Source organism: Stegostoma tigrinum, chromosome 47 (assembly GCF_030684315.1).
Source record: "Stegostoma tigrinum isolate sSteTig4 chromosome 47, sSteTig4.hap1, whole genome shotgun sequence".
In the NCBI taxonomy this organism is placed as follows: Eukaryota; Metazoa; Chordata; class Chondrichthyes; order Orectolobiformes; family Stegostomatidae; genus Stegostoma; species Stegostoma tigrinum.
In genome coordinates, this window is record NC_081400.1 from 9251472 (window position 1) to 9268034 (window position 16563).

General features: G+C 44.9%; 1 protein-coding gene across 3 annotated transcripts in view; it reads left to right on the forward strand.

Annotated features, from left to right (window-relative positions):
• Window positions 1-16563, forward strand: part of LOC125449814 (utrophin-like) — a 222158-nt gene that overhangs the window by 40446 nt on the left and 165149 nt on the right. For all 3 annotated transcript variants that reach the window (XR_009443475.1, XM_059643076.1, XM_048525732.1), the window contains one exon: window positions 769-1842. Coding sequence is in view for 2 of the 3 variants with exons in the window: in XM_059643076.1 (XP_059499059.1) it covers window positions 769-1661 (893 nt within the window). In the remaining variant the exon portion in view is untranslated. Of the gene's footprint in view, window positions 1-768 lie in introns of those variants that run through there.

A 16563-nucleotide genomic window follows, 5' to 3' on the forward strand; every position in this document is an offset into this window, starting at 1 on the left:
TGCTCATTCTCCTCTGTAAATGTACAATATATCCTCAGGAAAAAAATTACTTGCATTGTATGATTTTTCACACTCTCTACATTCTTCACATCCGTCACTCCTGGCACCCCTTCTACACTCAGCCAGCCAATGACACTCAGGATAAGGTCGAGGGTATTCTGTCTAGCTTTTAGAACATCTACCTTGTTGCCTATAGTTCTATTCACAATACGACCAGAAACATGTGGATGATGCTTTGGAGTGGATATAGATCAAGTTTTAGCAGGATATTGCTTGGTAAGGGTGGTTTTAGCTCTGATTAATAGACTATTTTGAATAGACTAGGTTTGTTTTCACTGAAATGCAGGAGTTGAGGTTCATAAGATTGTGAATCTCATGGATAGGGTGGAAAATATGCGGCTTTTCCCAAGGTGGGGGGTGTTCTCCATTACGAGGGCGCACACATTCAAGGCACGAGGGGCAAGTCTAAAAGAGACGTGCGAGGCAAGTTTTTCACACCAAGGGTGGTGAGTGCCTGGAACGCACTGCCAGAGGACGTGGAGGAAGCAGACACAATAGCAGCATTTGAGAAGCCCCTGGACAAATACATGAATGGGAAGAAAATGGAAGAATACAAATCCTGTAAGTGGAGACACCCTTCGCTGGGAAGGGCAAAATGTGAAGGAGCAGTCCTGGATGTTCTACTCCTGTGCTGGATTGTTCTTTGTTCTTTAAAGTTTTCTCATTTCCTGAATAAAATATATGTATGTTTGTTACTCTTTCTTACAGTGAACTTCGTGACAATTCTGATTCTGTCCCGTGGGAAGTGTGATCTATCCAAATGTGTCACTCTCTACCTGGTGGCTATGGCAGTTGCGGACCTACTGGTTATTATCTTTGATCTCATCTTCAGACACATTCCAATTGTTTACCGTGAACATTTCCATTTCTGGATTTCTGTCCCCGTGTGCAATATCCACGCTGTCCTGCTTTGTGCAGCCACTGACTGTTCTGTTTGGTTCACTGTTAGTTTCACCTTCGATCGCCTTGTTGCCATTTGCTGTCAGAAGCTGAAAAGCAAATATTGCACTGAACGAACAGCCGCTGTGATTCTGGGAATTGTGACTGCTTTGAGCTGCATGAAGAACATTTTCTGGTATTTCATGCTATCTGGTAATTATTTTCAGGTCAACTTACCCTGGTTTTGTAACATAAGGGAAAATGTTTACAAGTCTATGTTCTGGGTGACGATTGAATTTTTACATCATATATTAACACCGTGCTGCCCGTTCATTCTGATTTTGTTGTTCAATATAATAACTGTGAGAAATATTTTATTGACAAGCAGAGCCCATAGGAAACTCCATGCTTCTCGTAGTGGCAGAGATCCAGAGATGGAGAATTGGAGGAAATCCATCATTTTACTCTTCATTCTCTCAGCTAATTTCATTATCTTATGGTCAACGTTGATGGTGTTTTCTATTTGGTATCGGATGTTTTCTTTGGGGTATTATTCTATATCATTGCATGTTTTTGTGCTTGAGTTGGGATTCTTGCTTCAGCTCCTGAGTTGCTGTACTAACACTGGTATTTATGCTGTAACTCAGACAAAATTCAGAAAGAATTTGGTGAATGTCATAAAATTCCCCTTTACTGCAATTATTAAATTAATTGTGAGGTAAGAAGGATGGAATTGATGAAAAATTGCTCTTTTTCCCAAATATTTTGCTGAGGTTTGTGGGAATTGAGACAACAGCAGATGTGTGTTTCATCTGAAATATGTACAAAATAAAATAGGGTTCTGTCCCTAACTAAATGAATAAGATAGATGAGAAATGGAACAGTAAATGGGGCAGCTGGATTAAATCCTACCCTAAAGATGACCATGAGACAATTTTGACTGTTGTAAAATTTTATCTGGTTCACTCGTGTCTTCGAATGAATTAAGTCCTCAGGCCTCTATTTATCTGGCCATCAAAAATTGACTGAAGAACAATAGCAATGTGAGTGGCTCTCAAAAGATGTGGTGAGAACAGATGCTCAATCTCAGATAAAGAAAAAGGGAAAAGCAATTTGCATTTACCAAAGTAAGCCCAGCCATGCTGCTTTTGTAATGTCTTTCTTTATAAAAGGCTGATGCTAATGCTAAAACTTTGAGAGCTTTACCACTGAGAGTTCAACAGAAATCCTGACGCGACTTGAAATAGAATCCCACAGTGCCCTTCGGCCCAACAAGTCCACACAGGCTCTCAGAGTATCCCACCCAGACCTGTCCCCCTATAAACTGCCTAATCTACTCTTACCAGAAATATTCCTTATGGACAATGTCCCAGATGATAACACCACAGGATGCTAGTTTGTATCCACTTCGATTCACTCAACGTAATGTCAAGAAATATCTGAAGACATATGATAATGGAATGACTGAGATCGCTGACAAAATTTCAGGCCAGAGTGCTGAGGAATTGTGATCCAAAAAACACCTGAACTACTGCCTTTTTTAATTACAGCTACAATACCTCACAATGAGGGAGAAAAAGAAGGACAAATCCAACCCAGCCAATTACCGCCACATCACTCTTCCCTTGGTCATCAGTAAACTGAGGAAATCTGTCATCAACAGAGCTATAAGGAGCCCTTGCTCAGCAACAACCTGCTCACTAGGACCCCGTTTTGGCTTCTGACCCCTTATGCCCAGATGTCATCACAGCCTTGACAATGGAAAGTACTTCTGCAGCTGGTGAACGTGATTCCCCATTGCATTAATGCTATATTTGATGGTTATTCTGGAAATTATATGGAATCAAGGAACCCTGGGAACACTAGAATCAATGAGATTCAGACGTAACCCTCACTGTTGTTTGTAGTGATAACTGACACAAGTGAAGTTCTTGTTTGGATATCAATTTTCACATTGTAGGACATCTGTTCACTAGCTTGTCAGGGCAGTCTCCATGGCCTAAAAGCCCTCAGCACCTTCAAAACTGACATTCCCCCATTCCAGGCAGCATCATGATTTCGTACTGAAAGTAGAAAATAGACTTTGTGCGACATGGCATTACCATCACTGAATCCCCACTAGAAAGTGTATGACGTAGAATCATGGAAACATACTGCCTTTCGCCCATCTAGGCTGTACTGGCAAAAATATATGGCTGCTTACACCACTGCCAGTTTCCCACAGTAGGCCAATCGCTGTGGACTGTTAAGGTACTTCAAGTGCACGTTCAATATTTATTTTAAAAAGGATTGGGACTGAATTACCATCCAGGGCAATGCATTCCAGGCCACTCTCTGGGCGAAACCGTTTTTCCCCAAATCCTTTTGAAAATTGGCCCCTTGATATTCATCATCTGACTGAGGAGAAATGCTGTTTTCTAATTATCTTGTCCTTGCCTCTCATATACAACTCTACCTGGGGCCCACTCAGCCTTCTCTTTTCCAATAAAAACAGCCTGAGCTTAATTAATCTCTTTTCTTCTCTGAAATACTCCATCTTAGAGAACTTCTTTTGCCCTCCTACAGTGAAAACATATTCTTTCCCATATTCTGGTGACCAGAACTTCACATACTACTCCAGCTGTAGACTTACCAAAGACCTGTACAGTTCCAACCTGACCTCCCTGCTCTCAAAATCAATGCCACGACTGACAAAGCTAAGTGACCTGTATGCCTTTCGAGCGAGATAGTCACCTTTAGTGACAGTTTCAGGGACACGTGGATAAGCACGCTATCATTGCCCTGTTCGTCTGCATTTCCTAGTGTCTTGCCACTCAATATGGCTCACTGACTACTCCTTCTCACAATTCCAGGGGCCTGGGTATAATTCCAGCCTCGGGGGACTGTAAGTGAGGAATTTGCCTGTTCACTCTGTGTCCACATGGATGCTCCAGTTTCCTCTTGGAGTCCAAAGATGTGCAGGTTCGGGTGGATCGGCCGTGCTAAATTACCCCATAGTGCCCAGGGATGTGCGGGTTATGGTGGATCACCATGCTAAATTACCCCATAGCTTCCAGGGATGTGCGGGTTAGGGTGGATCAGCCATGCTAAATTACCCTATAGCGTCCAGGGATGTGCAGGTTAGGGTGGATCAGCCATGCTAAATTACCCCATAGCGTCCAGGGATGTGCGGGTTAGGGTGGATCGGCCATGCTAAATTACCCCATAGCGTCCAGGGATGTGCGGGTTAGGGTGGATTGTCCACAGTAAATGCATCGTTATGAGGCTAGGGTTTTGTCGGTAGATTGTTCTTGGTAGGATGATCTTTGGCCTTTGCCTTCATTTTCGGCATTGAATCTATGAACACTACCTGTCTGGTCCTTCTCCCAACGTATGTCACCTCACATGTATCAGTGTTACATTGCATCACCTACTGATCTGCACACTGGATCATACTGTTTATATCCTCTTATAACCTAATGCACTCCTCTTCACTGTCTACCACCTGGCCAATTGTGTCATCTGGAAAAATACCGATCTTTAACTCCACGTCCTCAACTAAGTTATGTTTTGAACATAATAGCAAGGAACCAGCGCTAATCCCAATGGTAAGTCACTGCAAACCTTCTCCAGGCAGCTTTCCATCATCACACAATATCTCCTAGAAAGAAGCCAATTTTGAATCCAAATTGGTGACCTTACCCTGATATCCTGAGCTTTCATCTTCATCTTCATTCCCCCCAAGGATCCTCATGGAAAGCCTTGCTGAAATCCAACTGAACGATAGAGAATGGCCCTCCCGTTATCTGAACTCCTGGTCATCTCCTTGGAAAATTCCTTCAGATTTATTAGGTACGGCCTCCATGCAGCACAACCATGCGGAATATCCCTGATCAAAATTGCTTCTCCAAATCCAGAGATGTGCAAGTCAGGTGGATTGGCTGTACTAAACTGGAAGGGTTAGGTGGATTAATCATGAGAAATGCAGGGTTACAGGGATAGGTTAGGGATTTAGGTCTGAGTGGGTTGCTGTTTGGAGTCAACGCAGACCCGATGGACAGAATGGCCACCTTACACACTGCACGATTCTACAATGCTAAGATTTTGAATAGAGATTAATTTTCTCCTTTACTGTTTTCTCCAACACCACTAATGTTCGACTCACTAGTCTATAGTTCTCTGACCTATCTATAACATCTTCCTTGCAAAATAGAACAACATTAGCTGTCATATAACACTCCCCTGTTGTCAGAGAAGAGTTGAAGATTTCATCAAGACCCCTAAGTTTCATCCTTACCTCCTGCTGCGACCTGCAATACACTTCATGTGGCCCTGGCATTCTCTCAATTTTAAATCCAATAAAGTCTCCTATATGCTTCTTATATGAATTGGTCAAAGAATTGTACTTCAGCTTTCCTTCGCTGAGAGAAGGCATATGAAGTATTCATTTAACAGTTTGCCAAAGTCACTGCGTTTCACCCACTGAGTAACCCGTGGTCCCTTATGGGTTTTCCACGTTCCCTGGCCATTCCATTCCCTTGATATATTCATAGAACATTTTGGGACGTTTCTCTCATCTTACCTACCAGTCTATTCACAGATACCAATTTGCTCTCCTAATTGTTTTCTTGAGTTAACCAATGTTAGGAAGGGGAGATTGGACCCCTCTGTATATAAAAATCGAAACACAAGCCCCCAGTCTGTGGGAGTAGAGGAGTAGTAATTAAACTCAAAACACCCAGTGAAACTCACCTCACCTCACCTGGGGACTTCAATATTGTGGTCATTTCAGAGACATGGGACAAGAATGGTTGTTGCAGGTTCCGGGGTTTAGATGTTTCAGTAAGATCAGGGAAGCTGGTAAAAGAGGGGGAGGTGTGGCACTGTTGGTCAAGGACAGTACAACGGTGGCAGAAAGAACATTTGATGAGGACTCGTTTACTGATGTCAGTATGGGCTGTGGTTAGAAACAGGAAAGGAGAGGTATCCCTGTTGGGAGTTTTCTATAAGCCTCCGAAAAGTTCCAGAGATGTAGAGGAAAGAATTACAAAAATGATTCTGGATAGGAGTGAAAATAACAGAGTAGTTGTTATGGGGTCTTTAACTTTCCAAATATTGACTGGAAACGCTATAGTTTGAGAACTTTAGATGTGTCAGTTTTTGTCCAATGTATGCAGGATGGTTTCCTGACACATTATGTAGATAGGCCAACCAGAGGCAAGGCCACATTAGATTTTGTACTGGGTCATGAACCAGACCAGGTTGTAGATTTTGAGGTAGGTGATAGTGACCACAATTCGGTTACATTCACTTTAGATTAGATTCCCCACAATGTGGAAACAGATCCCTCAGCCCAACAAATCCACACTGCCCTTTGGAGCATCCCACCCATCCCCCTGTAACCTCTGAACACTACAGGCAATTTAGCATGGCCAATCCACCTAGCCTGCACATCTTTGGAGTGTGGGAGGAAACCAGAGCACCCGAAGGAAACCCACGCAGACACGGGGAGAATGTGCAAACTCCACACAGACAGTTGCCCGAGGCTGGAATCGAACCCGGGTCCCTGGTGCTGTGAGGCTGCAGTGCTAACCACTGAGCCACCGTGCCGCCCGGCGATGGAAAGGGATATACCACAGGGCAAGAGTTACAGCTGGGGAACAGGCAATTATGAGGCGATTAGGCAAGGTTTAGAATGCATCGGATTGGAAAGGAAACTGAAGGGGTTGGCCACAATTGAAATGTGGAGTTTGTTCAAGTAACAGATACTGCGTGTCCTTGATAAGTATGTACCTGTCAGGCAGGGAGGAAGTGGTCGAGTAAGGGAACCGTTATTTACTACTGAAGTTGAATCTCTTGTCAAGAGGAAGAAGGAGGCTTACGTAAAGATGAGGTGTGAAGGCTCAGTTAGGACACTTGAGAGTTACAAGTTAGCCAGGAAGGATCTAAAGAGAAAGCTAAGAAGAGCCAGGAGGGGACATGAGAAGTCTTTGGCAGGTAGGATCAAGGAAAACTATCAGTATGTCAAGAGTAAAAGAATGACTAGAGTAAGATCGGGGCCAGTCGAGGACAGTAGTGGGAAATTGTGCGTGGAGTCCCAAGAGATAGGAGAAGCACGAAATGAATTTTTTTTTGTCAGTATTCACATCAGAAAAAGACAGTGTTGTCAAGGAGAATACTGAGATATAGACTAGACAGGATTGAAGTTCATAAGGAGGAGGTGTTAGCAATTCTGGAAAGTGTGAAGATAGATAAGTCCCCTGGGCTGGATGGGATTTATCCTAGCATTGTCTAGGAAGTTAGGGAGGAGATTGCGGAGCCTTTGGCTTTGATCTTTATGTTGTCATTGTCTACAGTAATAGTGCCAGAAGACTGGAGGATAGCAAATGTTGTCCCTTTGTTCAAAAAGGGGAGTAGAGACAACCCTGGTAATTATAGACCAGTGAGCCTTACTTCAATTGTGGGTAAAATGTTGGAAAGGATTATAAGAGATAGGATTTATAATCATTTGGAAGGAATAATTTGATTGGGGATACTCAACACGGTTTTGTGAAAGGTAGTTCATGCCTACTTGCTTATTGAGTTCTTTGAGAAGGTGACCAAACAGGGAGATGAGGGTAAACTGGTTGGTGTGGTGTATATGGATTACAGTAAAGCATTAGGTAAAGTTCCCCACGGTAGGCTATTGCAGAAAATACAGAGGCATGGGATTGAGGGTGATTTAGCAGTTGGAACAGAAATTGGCTAGCTGTAAGAAGGCAGAGGGTGGTGGTTGATGGGTAATGTTCATCCTGGAGTTCAGTTACTAGTGGCGTACCGCAAGGATCTGTTTCGGGGCCACTGCTGTTTGTCATTTTTATAAATGACCTGGATGAAGGCAGGATGTCACTAAAGTTGGTGGAGTTGTGGAGAGTATGGAAGGCTGTTTCAGGTTACAGAGGGACATAGATAAGCTCCAGAGCTGGGCTGAGAGATGGCAAATGGAGTTAATGTGGAAATGTGTGAGGTGATTCACTTTGGAAGGAGTAACAGGAATACAGAGTACTGGGCTAATGGGAAGATTCTTGGTAGGATGGATGAACAGAGAGAGATCTCAGTGTCCATGTGCATAGATCCCTGAAAGTTGCCACCCAGGTTGATAGGGTTGTTGAGAAGTTGTACGGTGTGTTAGGTTTTATTCGTAGAGGGATTGAGTTTCAGAGCCATGAGGTCATGTTGTAGTTGTACAAAATTCTTGTGCGGCCACCCTTGGACTATTGCATACAGTTCTGGTCACCTCATTATAGGAAGGATGTGGAAGCATTGGAAAGGGTGCAGAGGAGATTTATCATGTTTTGTTCGTTATAGAGGGAAGGTCTTATGAGGAAAGGCTGAGGGACTTGAAGCTGTTTTCATGAGAGAGAAGGTTAAGAGGTGACTTAATAGAGATATACAAGATGATTGGAGGATTAGATAGGGTGGACAGTGAGAACGTTTTTCCTCGGATGGAGATGGTTAGCACGAGGGGACATAGCTCTCAGCACTGACACTGGAGCAATGAAGTATTGCCACAGAACTAACCCACAAAAGGCTCATATAACACATGGTCTTACTGAGTTAGAATACCGTCATAGTCAGCACATACGTGTTAGAACATAGAACATTACAGCACAGTACAGGCCCTTCGGTCCTCAATGTTGTGCTGACCTGTCATACCTATCTGAAGCCCATGTTGGGCAGCAGGGTCTGTTCCTGTTCTGCACTGCTTTATGTTCTGAAGCTTCTGGATACAATAACAATATGACCAATGCAAAATCCAATAAAAGTGAGTGTATCTGTATTTACAGCCTTTCCCGGGTAGTGAGTCTGCATTCACAGGGCATCCCAGTGAGTGTGCTGGTATTTACAGCCTTTCCTGGAGAGTGTATAGGTACTTACAGCCCTTCCCAGGGAGTGTTTCGGTATTTACAGCCTTTCCCAGGGAGTGTATCGGTATTTAAGCCTTTCCCGGAGAATGTGTCTGTACTTACAGCCTTTCCCGGGGAATGTGTCTGTATTTACAGGGTGTCCCGCTGAGTGTATCGGTACTTACAGCCTTTCCCAGGGAGTGTATCAGTATTTAAGCCTTTCCCGGAGAATGTGTCTGTACTTACAGCCTTTCCCGGGAATGTGTCTGTATTTACAGGGCGTCCCAGCGAGTGCATCGGTATTTAAGCCTTTCCCGGAGAATGTGTCTGTACTTACAGCCTTTCCCGGGGAATGTGTCTGTATTTACAGGGCGTCCTGAGTGTATCGGTATTTAAGCCTTTCCCGGAGAATGTGTCTGTACTTACAGCCTTTCCCGGGAATGTGTCTGTATTTACAGGGCGTCCCAGCGAGTGCATCGGTATTTACAGCCTTTCCCAGGGAGTGTATCAGTATTTACAGCCCTTCCGGGGAATGCGTCTGCATTTACAGGGGTGAGTGTATCGGTATTTACAGGCGTCCCGGTGAGTGTATCGGTACACCTTTCCCAGGGAGTGTATCGGTATTTAAGCCTTTCCCGGGGAGCGCGTCTGTATTTACAGCCTTTCCTGGGGAATGTGTCTGTATTTACAGGGCGTCCCGGTGAGTGTATCGGTATTTACAGCATCTACCGGGGAGTGTATCGGTACTTACAGCCTTTCCCAGGGAGTGTATCGGTATTTACAGGGCGTTCCGGTGAGTGTATCGGTAGTTACAGCCTTTCCCGGGGAGTGTATCGGTATTTACAGGGCGTTCCGGTGAGTGTATCGGTAGTTACAGCCTTTCCCGGGGAGTGTATCGGTATTTACAGGACGTCCCGGTGAGTGTATCGGTATTTACAGCCTTTCCCGGGGAGTGTGTCTGTATTTACAGGGGAAAACATTAATGGAGTGCTCGGGTCAATTCTAACAGGATTGTGCAGTGTCACAAATTCAATATTTAGAGAGTGCTGCACTGTCAGAGGGTCAATGATGGGAGAGTGCTGTGGAAAGACCTGTACTGAAAGGGAGCCGCCCTGTCAGAGGGTCTATATTAAGGGAATGCTGCACTGTGAGAGTGTCTATATTAAGTAAGTGGTCCAGTCTCAGAGGGTCAATATGATGTGAGCACATCTCTCTGAAATTATCTTGTTGGAGCGTCACTTCCTCTGTTCTAAATCTCTGAAAATGAAGCACTCTCTCATTACAGACCCTTGACAGTGCTGCACTGCCTCAGTATTCACTCACCACAAGTGCAGCACTCCATTAATAACTGAGAGCGTGGCACTCCCCTAATATTGGCACTGACAGTGTGGTACCCTCTTAATACTGACCTGCTCGCGGTGCAACACTGCCCTAATATCAAACCTGCAGCTCTGTCAGAGTGAGCAAGTACCCATTGTGAGCATGTCAATTCTGAGGCAGTGCTTCTGTATCAGTGGGTCAATACTGAGGTAGTGCCTAAGAGGGTCAGAATTAAGGGAGTGCCTCACATTTTGAGGGCCATTACTGAGGGACAGCCTTATAGCCAGTGGGTCAGCTTTGAGGCAGTGCCGCAATGTAATAGATTTAGAAATGGGGTAGTGGGCACACTCTCTTAAGATAAGCCTTCTGACAGGGTGGCTCCCTTTCAGTACTGACTTCCCACAGGGCAGCACTCTCTCACTATTGACCCTCTGACAGTGCAGCACTCCCTTAATATTGATTCATAGAATCAAGGAGGTCAGTAGTAAGCTATTGCAGCCCGATCAGGGGGTCAGTACTCAGTGAGTGCCTCATTGACAGAGGGTCCATACACAGGTATTGAAAGACTGCTAGAGGGTTAGCACTGAGGAAGTGCTTCCTTGTAGGAGATTGAGAACTGAGAAAGTGCCTTATTCCTGAGGGAGTGCCTCATTGACAGAGCGACATAAACATATCGCACTCCCTCAATTCTAAACCTTAATACTGACCCTCTGAGAATGTGGCACTGCCTCAGCACTGATCTTCTGACAATGAGGCACTGCCTCAGGACTGACCCTCTGATTATGAGGTGATTCCTCAGTACTGAGCCATTGACAACATGGCACTCCATTAGTATTGGCCCTCAGATAATAGGGTTCTCCTTAAGTACTAACCCTCTGATGATTCTGTCAGCCTCAGTACTGACTCTCTAAATGTCTGCGACTCCCTCAATTCTGACCTCCTTACAATGAGGCATTACTTCAGTACTCACTCTGGGCTGACCATTCAACAATGACATACTGCCTCAGAAGTGACCCACTTACAACAATGCACACACTCAGTACTGACCCACTGAAAATGATGCTCTCCCTCAGTACTGAGCCTCTGAGAGTGCTGCACTACCACAGAACTGACTCAATTCTGAACACTTTACAATGAGACACCGGCTCAGTATTGATGCTTTGACACTGACTCAGTTCTGACCCTATTACATTGTTCATTGTTGACCCCCTAGCAGTGCAGAATTCCCGCATGACTGACCCTCTCACAGTGCAGCATACCTTTAATACTGAACCTCTGATAGTACTGAGGGGAGCTGAACTGTCTCTTCATATTGACTCTCTGGCAGTACTTAGGGCAGTGCTGCACTGCTGGAGAGTCAGCACTGAGGGAGAGCTGCATTGTCAGAAGGCAAATATTAATGGAGTGCTCGGGTAAATTTTAAAGGGGTTTTGCACTGTCACAAATTCAACTCGGGCAACGTGGCAGCTCGGTGGTTAGCACTGCTGCTTCACAGCGCACGGATCCAGGTTTGATTCCACCCTTGGGCGACCGTCTGTGTGGAGTTTGCACATTTTCTGTGTCTGTGCGGGTTTGTCTGCCCACTGTCTGTGTTTTAGGGATTATTTGCATTGAGCTCCTTATTTTAAGGGTTATTGAAAGGGGTCTCTATTTTTGGGTTTGTTTACAGGTGTCTCTGTTTGAGGGTTTGTTTCCAGGCTCTGTGTTTTTAGGTTTTTATTTACAAGGGGCTCTTTACTGCTGAGCTTTTCCAGCAACTCTGTTTTTGTTCCTGATTTGCAGCATCTGCAGTTCCTTTGGTTTTTATTCTCCAATAAATAAAGTAAAACCGGTAAGAAACCATAAAAGACAGAGACCCCGTAAATAAAGGATAAAATAGAGAGCCCCTATAAATAAAAGCTAAAACACAGAGCCCCATATACACAAACTCGAAATCAGGAACATAAACAAAATTGCTGGAAATGCTCAGCGGGTCTGAAAGCAAAAACAGAGGTAACATGCAGTGTTTTTGTACGGGGTCTTTGTGTTTTTGGGTTTATTTACAGGTGGGTCTTTGTTCTTGGATTTATTGACAGGAAGCTCTGTATTTGAGGATTTATTCAGGGCCTCTGTGTCTTTGGCTTTTTATACAGTGGGCTCTGTGTTTTGGGGATTATTTACAGGGCACTCTGTGCTTTAGGGCTTCTGTACACAGGGCTCTGTGATTGGTGGTTTATGTCCAGGGGCCAGTTTGCTTGATGGCTTATGTACAGTGGGCTCTCATGTACAGAGGGTTTGTTTACAGGCGTTTGAGGGAGAGCAGAACTAACGGAGTGCATTATGATCAGAGACTGAGCACTGGGGAAGTGCTTAATTGGAACAGGCTCGGTTTTGGACTAAGGCTGTGGTAGTGTCAGGATGAGGCTTCCATTAGGGCTCGGGCTAGGGGTTAGGGATAGGGCTGAGCCGAGGGTTAGAGGTGAGGTTAGGGTCAGCATTGGGTTTGAGGATTATGGTTTGGGTTAAACCTGAGGCGAAACTTAGGGTTTGGATTTGGGCTTACCTGAGGTTTACACAGGAGTGCCTCCAAGACGGATCTAGAGGGACAGCAACTGTGTATTTTCCAGGAGAATCGGGATGTATTGTAAACTTAACAGGTCAAACAGTATTACAGATTAGTTTACAATTAAAGATTATTGCCCCGAGGGAATGCTTCATTGTCAGACGGTTCGTCCGAGGCTGTCCCTCTTTGTTTAGGCTCAGTATTGAAGGAGTGCAACATTGTCAGAGGATCACATTCAGCCGATGCCTCTTTTTTAAAAAAAATATGTAATTTAGTTATGTAGCGCTCCCCCAATAAGAATTTGAATTAAAGGCTCAGCCTCAGTCTTGACCCTATGACTGATACACTCCCACAGTTCTGACCCACTGACACTGCTGCATTACCTCAGTGCAGAATCTTTGACAATGAGGCACTGCTTCAGTGCTGACTACCTGACAATGTTTTAGGGTGAAAATCAGCGACTATCTCAAAATGATGCATTCCCAGAAATCTTAAATACCGATAGTCCTACAATCTATTAGACCTGAGCCCCTCATCATGTGGCACTCCATCAATTCTGACCCTCGAACAAAGAGGCAATTCCTCAGTATTGAACCTCCAATAGAAATGCAATACTTGCGTATTGACCTTCTGAATGAGGTGCTCAACATCAATTCTGAACCCGTTCCAATTAAGCACTTCCCCAGTGCTCAGTCTCTGATCATAATGCACTCCGTCAGTTCTGATCCTCTGACAATACTGCAACACATCAGTTATGATGTATTAATTATTATGTCATCACTACAGCAAGCCCGCAATATTCACTCCATTACACTGAAGTTATGCCTCAGAATTGACCCTCTGACAGTGAGGCACACTCCCCAGCACTGAAACTCTGATAACAAGGCGCCCCCTCAGTATTTAATTGTGTGGTAGAGCTGCAATACCTCAGTACTGTCCCTCTAATAGTGTAACACTCCAACAAGGGTGGCACAGTGACTCAGTGCTGAGCACTGCTGCCTTACAGCGCCAGGGGTCCAGATTTCATTCCACCCTCGCGTGATTGTGCAAACGAGACATTCTCCCTGTGTCTGCGTGGATTTCCTCCCATCATCCAAAAATGTGCAGGCTAGGTGGATTGGCCATGCAAAATTGCTGACAGTATTCAGGGTCTGGGTGGATGAGGGTTAGTATGGAATTGTTGGGTCGAAGGGGTGGGTCCTATAAAAATAGAACAAAATTTTGACCTTGCCACAGTGAGGCACCAGCTCAGTGTTGATGTTCCATGACCAATAGGGCACTCCTTCAAATTTGACCCTATTAAGATGAGGTATCAGCTCAATATTGACCCTCTGACGATAATGCACCCCCTCAGTACTAACCCTGTGTCAATGATGCACTCCCTCAGTACTGCCCTTGTTTGTTTGACCAAAATGTAATACCTTGCATTTATTCTTCTGGACTCTTTCATATTATAGCATTGGACAGCTATCAGTGCAGTATTAGATATAACAAGGTGCAGAGCTGGATGAACACAGCAGGTCAAGCAGCATCAGAGGAACAGGAAAGCTGACGCTTTGGGCCGAGGCCCTTCTTCAGAAATTCCTGAAACATTGGCTTTCTTGCTACTCTGATGCTGCTTGGCCAGCTGTGTTCATCCAGCTCTACACCTTGCTATCTCAGATTCTCCAGCATCTGCAGTTCCTACTATCAATGTGGTATGGCTTGCCAATGGGAACCAAGCAAACTCTGGAGCATTACTCATGATGTGACGCAGTCATTTTGCCCCTGATATGTCTTACAAACATTACAGAATGCATTCAGAAACCCTGGTGCTGTGTCAACAGTGTTCTTTCCTTTGTCCACCAACTAGTGTAGACCTTACCTTCATAAAACTTTTGTAATTAAATGTCCAGCTTTTGAAGTCTATTTCAAGAACTACTAGAAGCTAAAAAGGTAAAAATTCCAAATGTTCAGTTTGTGAGTTGATAATGTGCCACCTGAGAAATAGCCCAGAGTCAGAGATTTGCAGAAAAAACATCAGCTCGAAGCTGAGACATTAAGAACAGGCAAAGACGTTGAAGTAGACTGTACGTATCAGGAGACAGAAAGACAATTGTGGATGAATTTATTCAGGTGATTGTGAAGCACTCTTTATTAAACTGATTGAGGTTTAATTTGCGGATTAAGATTGATGCTGTCAGATGCTTTGAGCTGCAGATCTCTTGGCCAAGGTCATTCTAGCATGGTACAGACCTCTCTGAAGAAGGGTCAAGGCCCGAAACGTCAGCTTTTGTGCTCCAAAGATGCTGCTTGGCCTGCTGTGTTCAGCCAGCTTCACAATTTGACGTCTCAGATTCTCCAGAATCTGCAGTTCCCATTATCTCTGATCCCAAGATAAACCCTCGGGGCGGCTTCCCTTCAGTAGAGGCCTTCCAACAGCGCAGCACTCTCCCATCATTGACCCTCTGACAGTGCAGTATTCTCTTAATATTGAATTTGTGACAGCGCACAACTCCATTAAAATTGACCCGAGCAATCCATTAATATTTGCCCTCTGACAGTGCAGCTCTTCCTCAGTCATGACTCTCTGACAGTGCAGCACTCCCCTAAATACTGTCAGAGGGTCAATGCTGAGAGAATGCTGCACTGTCAGAGTCAGCTCCCCCCAGTCCTATCAGACGTTCAGTATTAAAGGTGATTGGGTTAGTGTCAGTGAATTCTGCACTGTGACAGGGTCAACAATGAGGAAGAACTGCACTGTCAATATAACAGGGTCAGAATTAAGCAAGTGCCTCAGAGGGTCAGGACAGAGGTTTTGCAGCACCTTCAGAGTGTCAGACCTGTGGGTGTACATAATTGTCAGAGGGTCAATACTGAGCTGGTATCTCCTGGTAAAGGGGTCAGAATTGAGACAGTGCTGCAGGATTGGAGTGTCAGTGCTGTGGTAGAGCAGTACTCTGAGGGTCAGTACTGAGGGAAAACTTCACTATCAATGGGTCAGTTCTGAGACTGTGCTACTTTGTCAGAGGCCCGTACTAATGCAGTGCCTCATTGTAATGGGATAAGAATTGAGGGAATGACACACAATTAGAGGATCAGTACTGAGGTACTGCAGCGCTGTCAGAGGGTCACTACTGATGGAGAGCCTTTTTGTTAGAGGGTCAGTGCTGAGGGAGTGCATCATTATCAAAGGATCAAATTGAGATGATGCCTCATTTTAATATGGTCAGTTGTGAGGTAGTGCAACCCTGTCAGGGTGCTGAGGAAGTGCTGAACATCCCCATGATTAAAGGAAGACCCTCATGATTAAAATGTCAAAACAGAGAGAGTGCATAATGGCTAGTGGGTCAGTTCTGAGTTGGCACCTTGTTGCCAGATGGTTAGATCGGAGGGAGTGGCTAAACCGTCAGAGAGTCAGGACTGAGGGATTGCTGACCGTCTCTCAGTGCTGCAATTCCTCAGCACTGACCCTCTGGGACACTCTTACTGTTAACCCTCTGAGAGGGCAGTTTCCCTTCGTACTGACTCCCCACAGTGCATCACGAGCTCATCAGTGACCATCAGGTCAGCACTCCCTCAGTGCTGACCCCCGTCAGTGCTAACCATCCTCAGTGCACCACTTCCTCAGTACTGACTCTTGGACAGTCTCACAGCACTGACCCTCCGACAGTGCTGCACAACCTCACAGCTGACACCCCTCAGTGAAACAGTCCCACAGAGCTGACACCCTCTGATTGCAGCAGCTCCTCAATGCAGTACTCCCTCAGTGTTGACCCACCTCTGGCCCCATCAACATTAACCCTCTGAAACTGTAGCACTCCCTTAATAATAAACCTCTGACAGTGTAGAATTACTTCATTATTGACCCTCCTACAGCACAGCACACCCTTAATATTCACCCTCTGACAGTGCAGC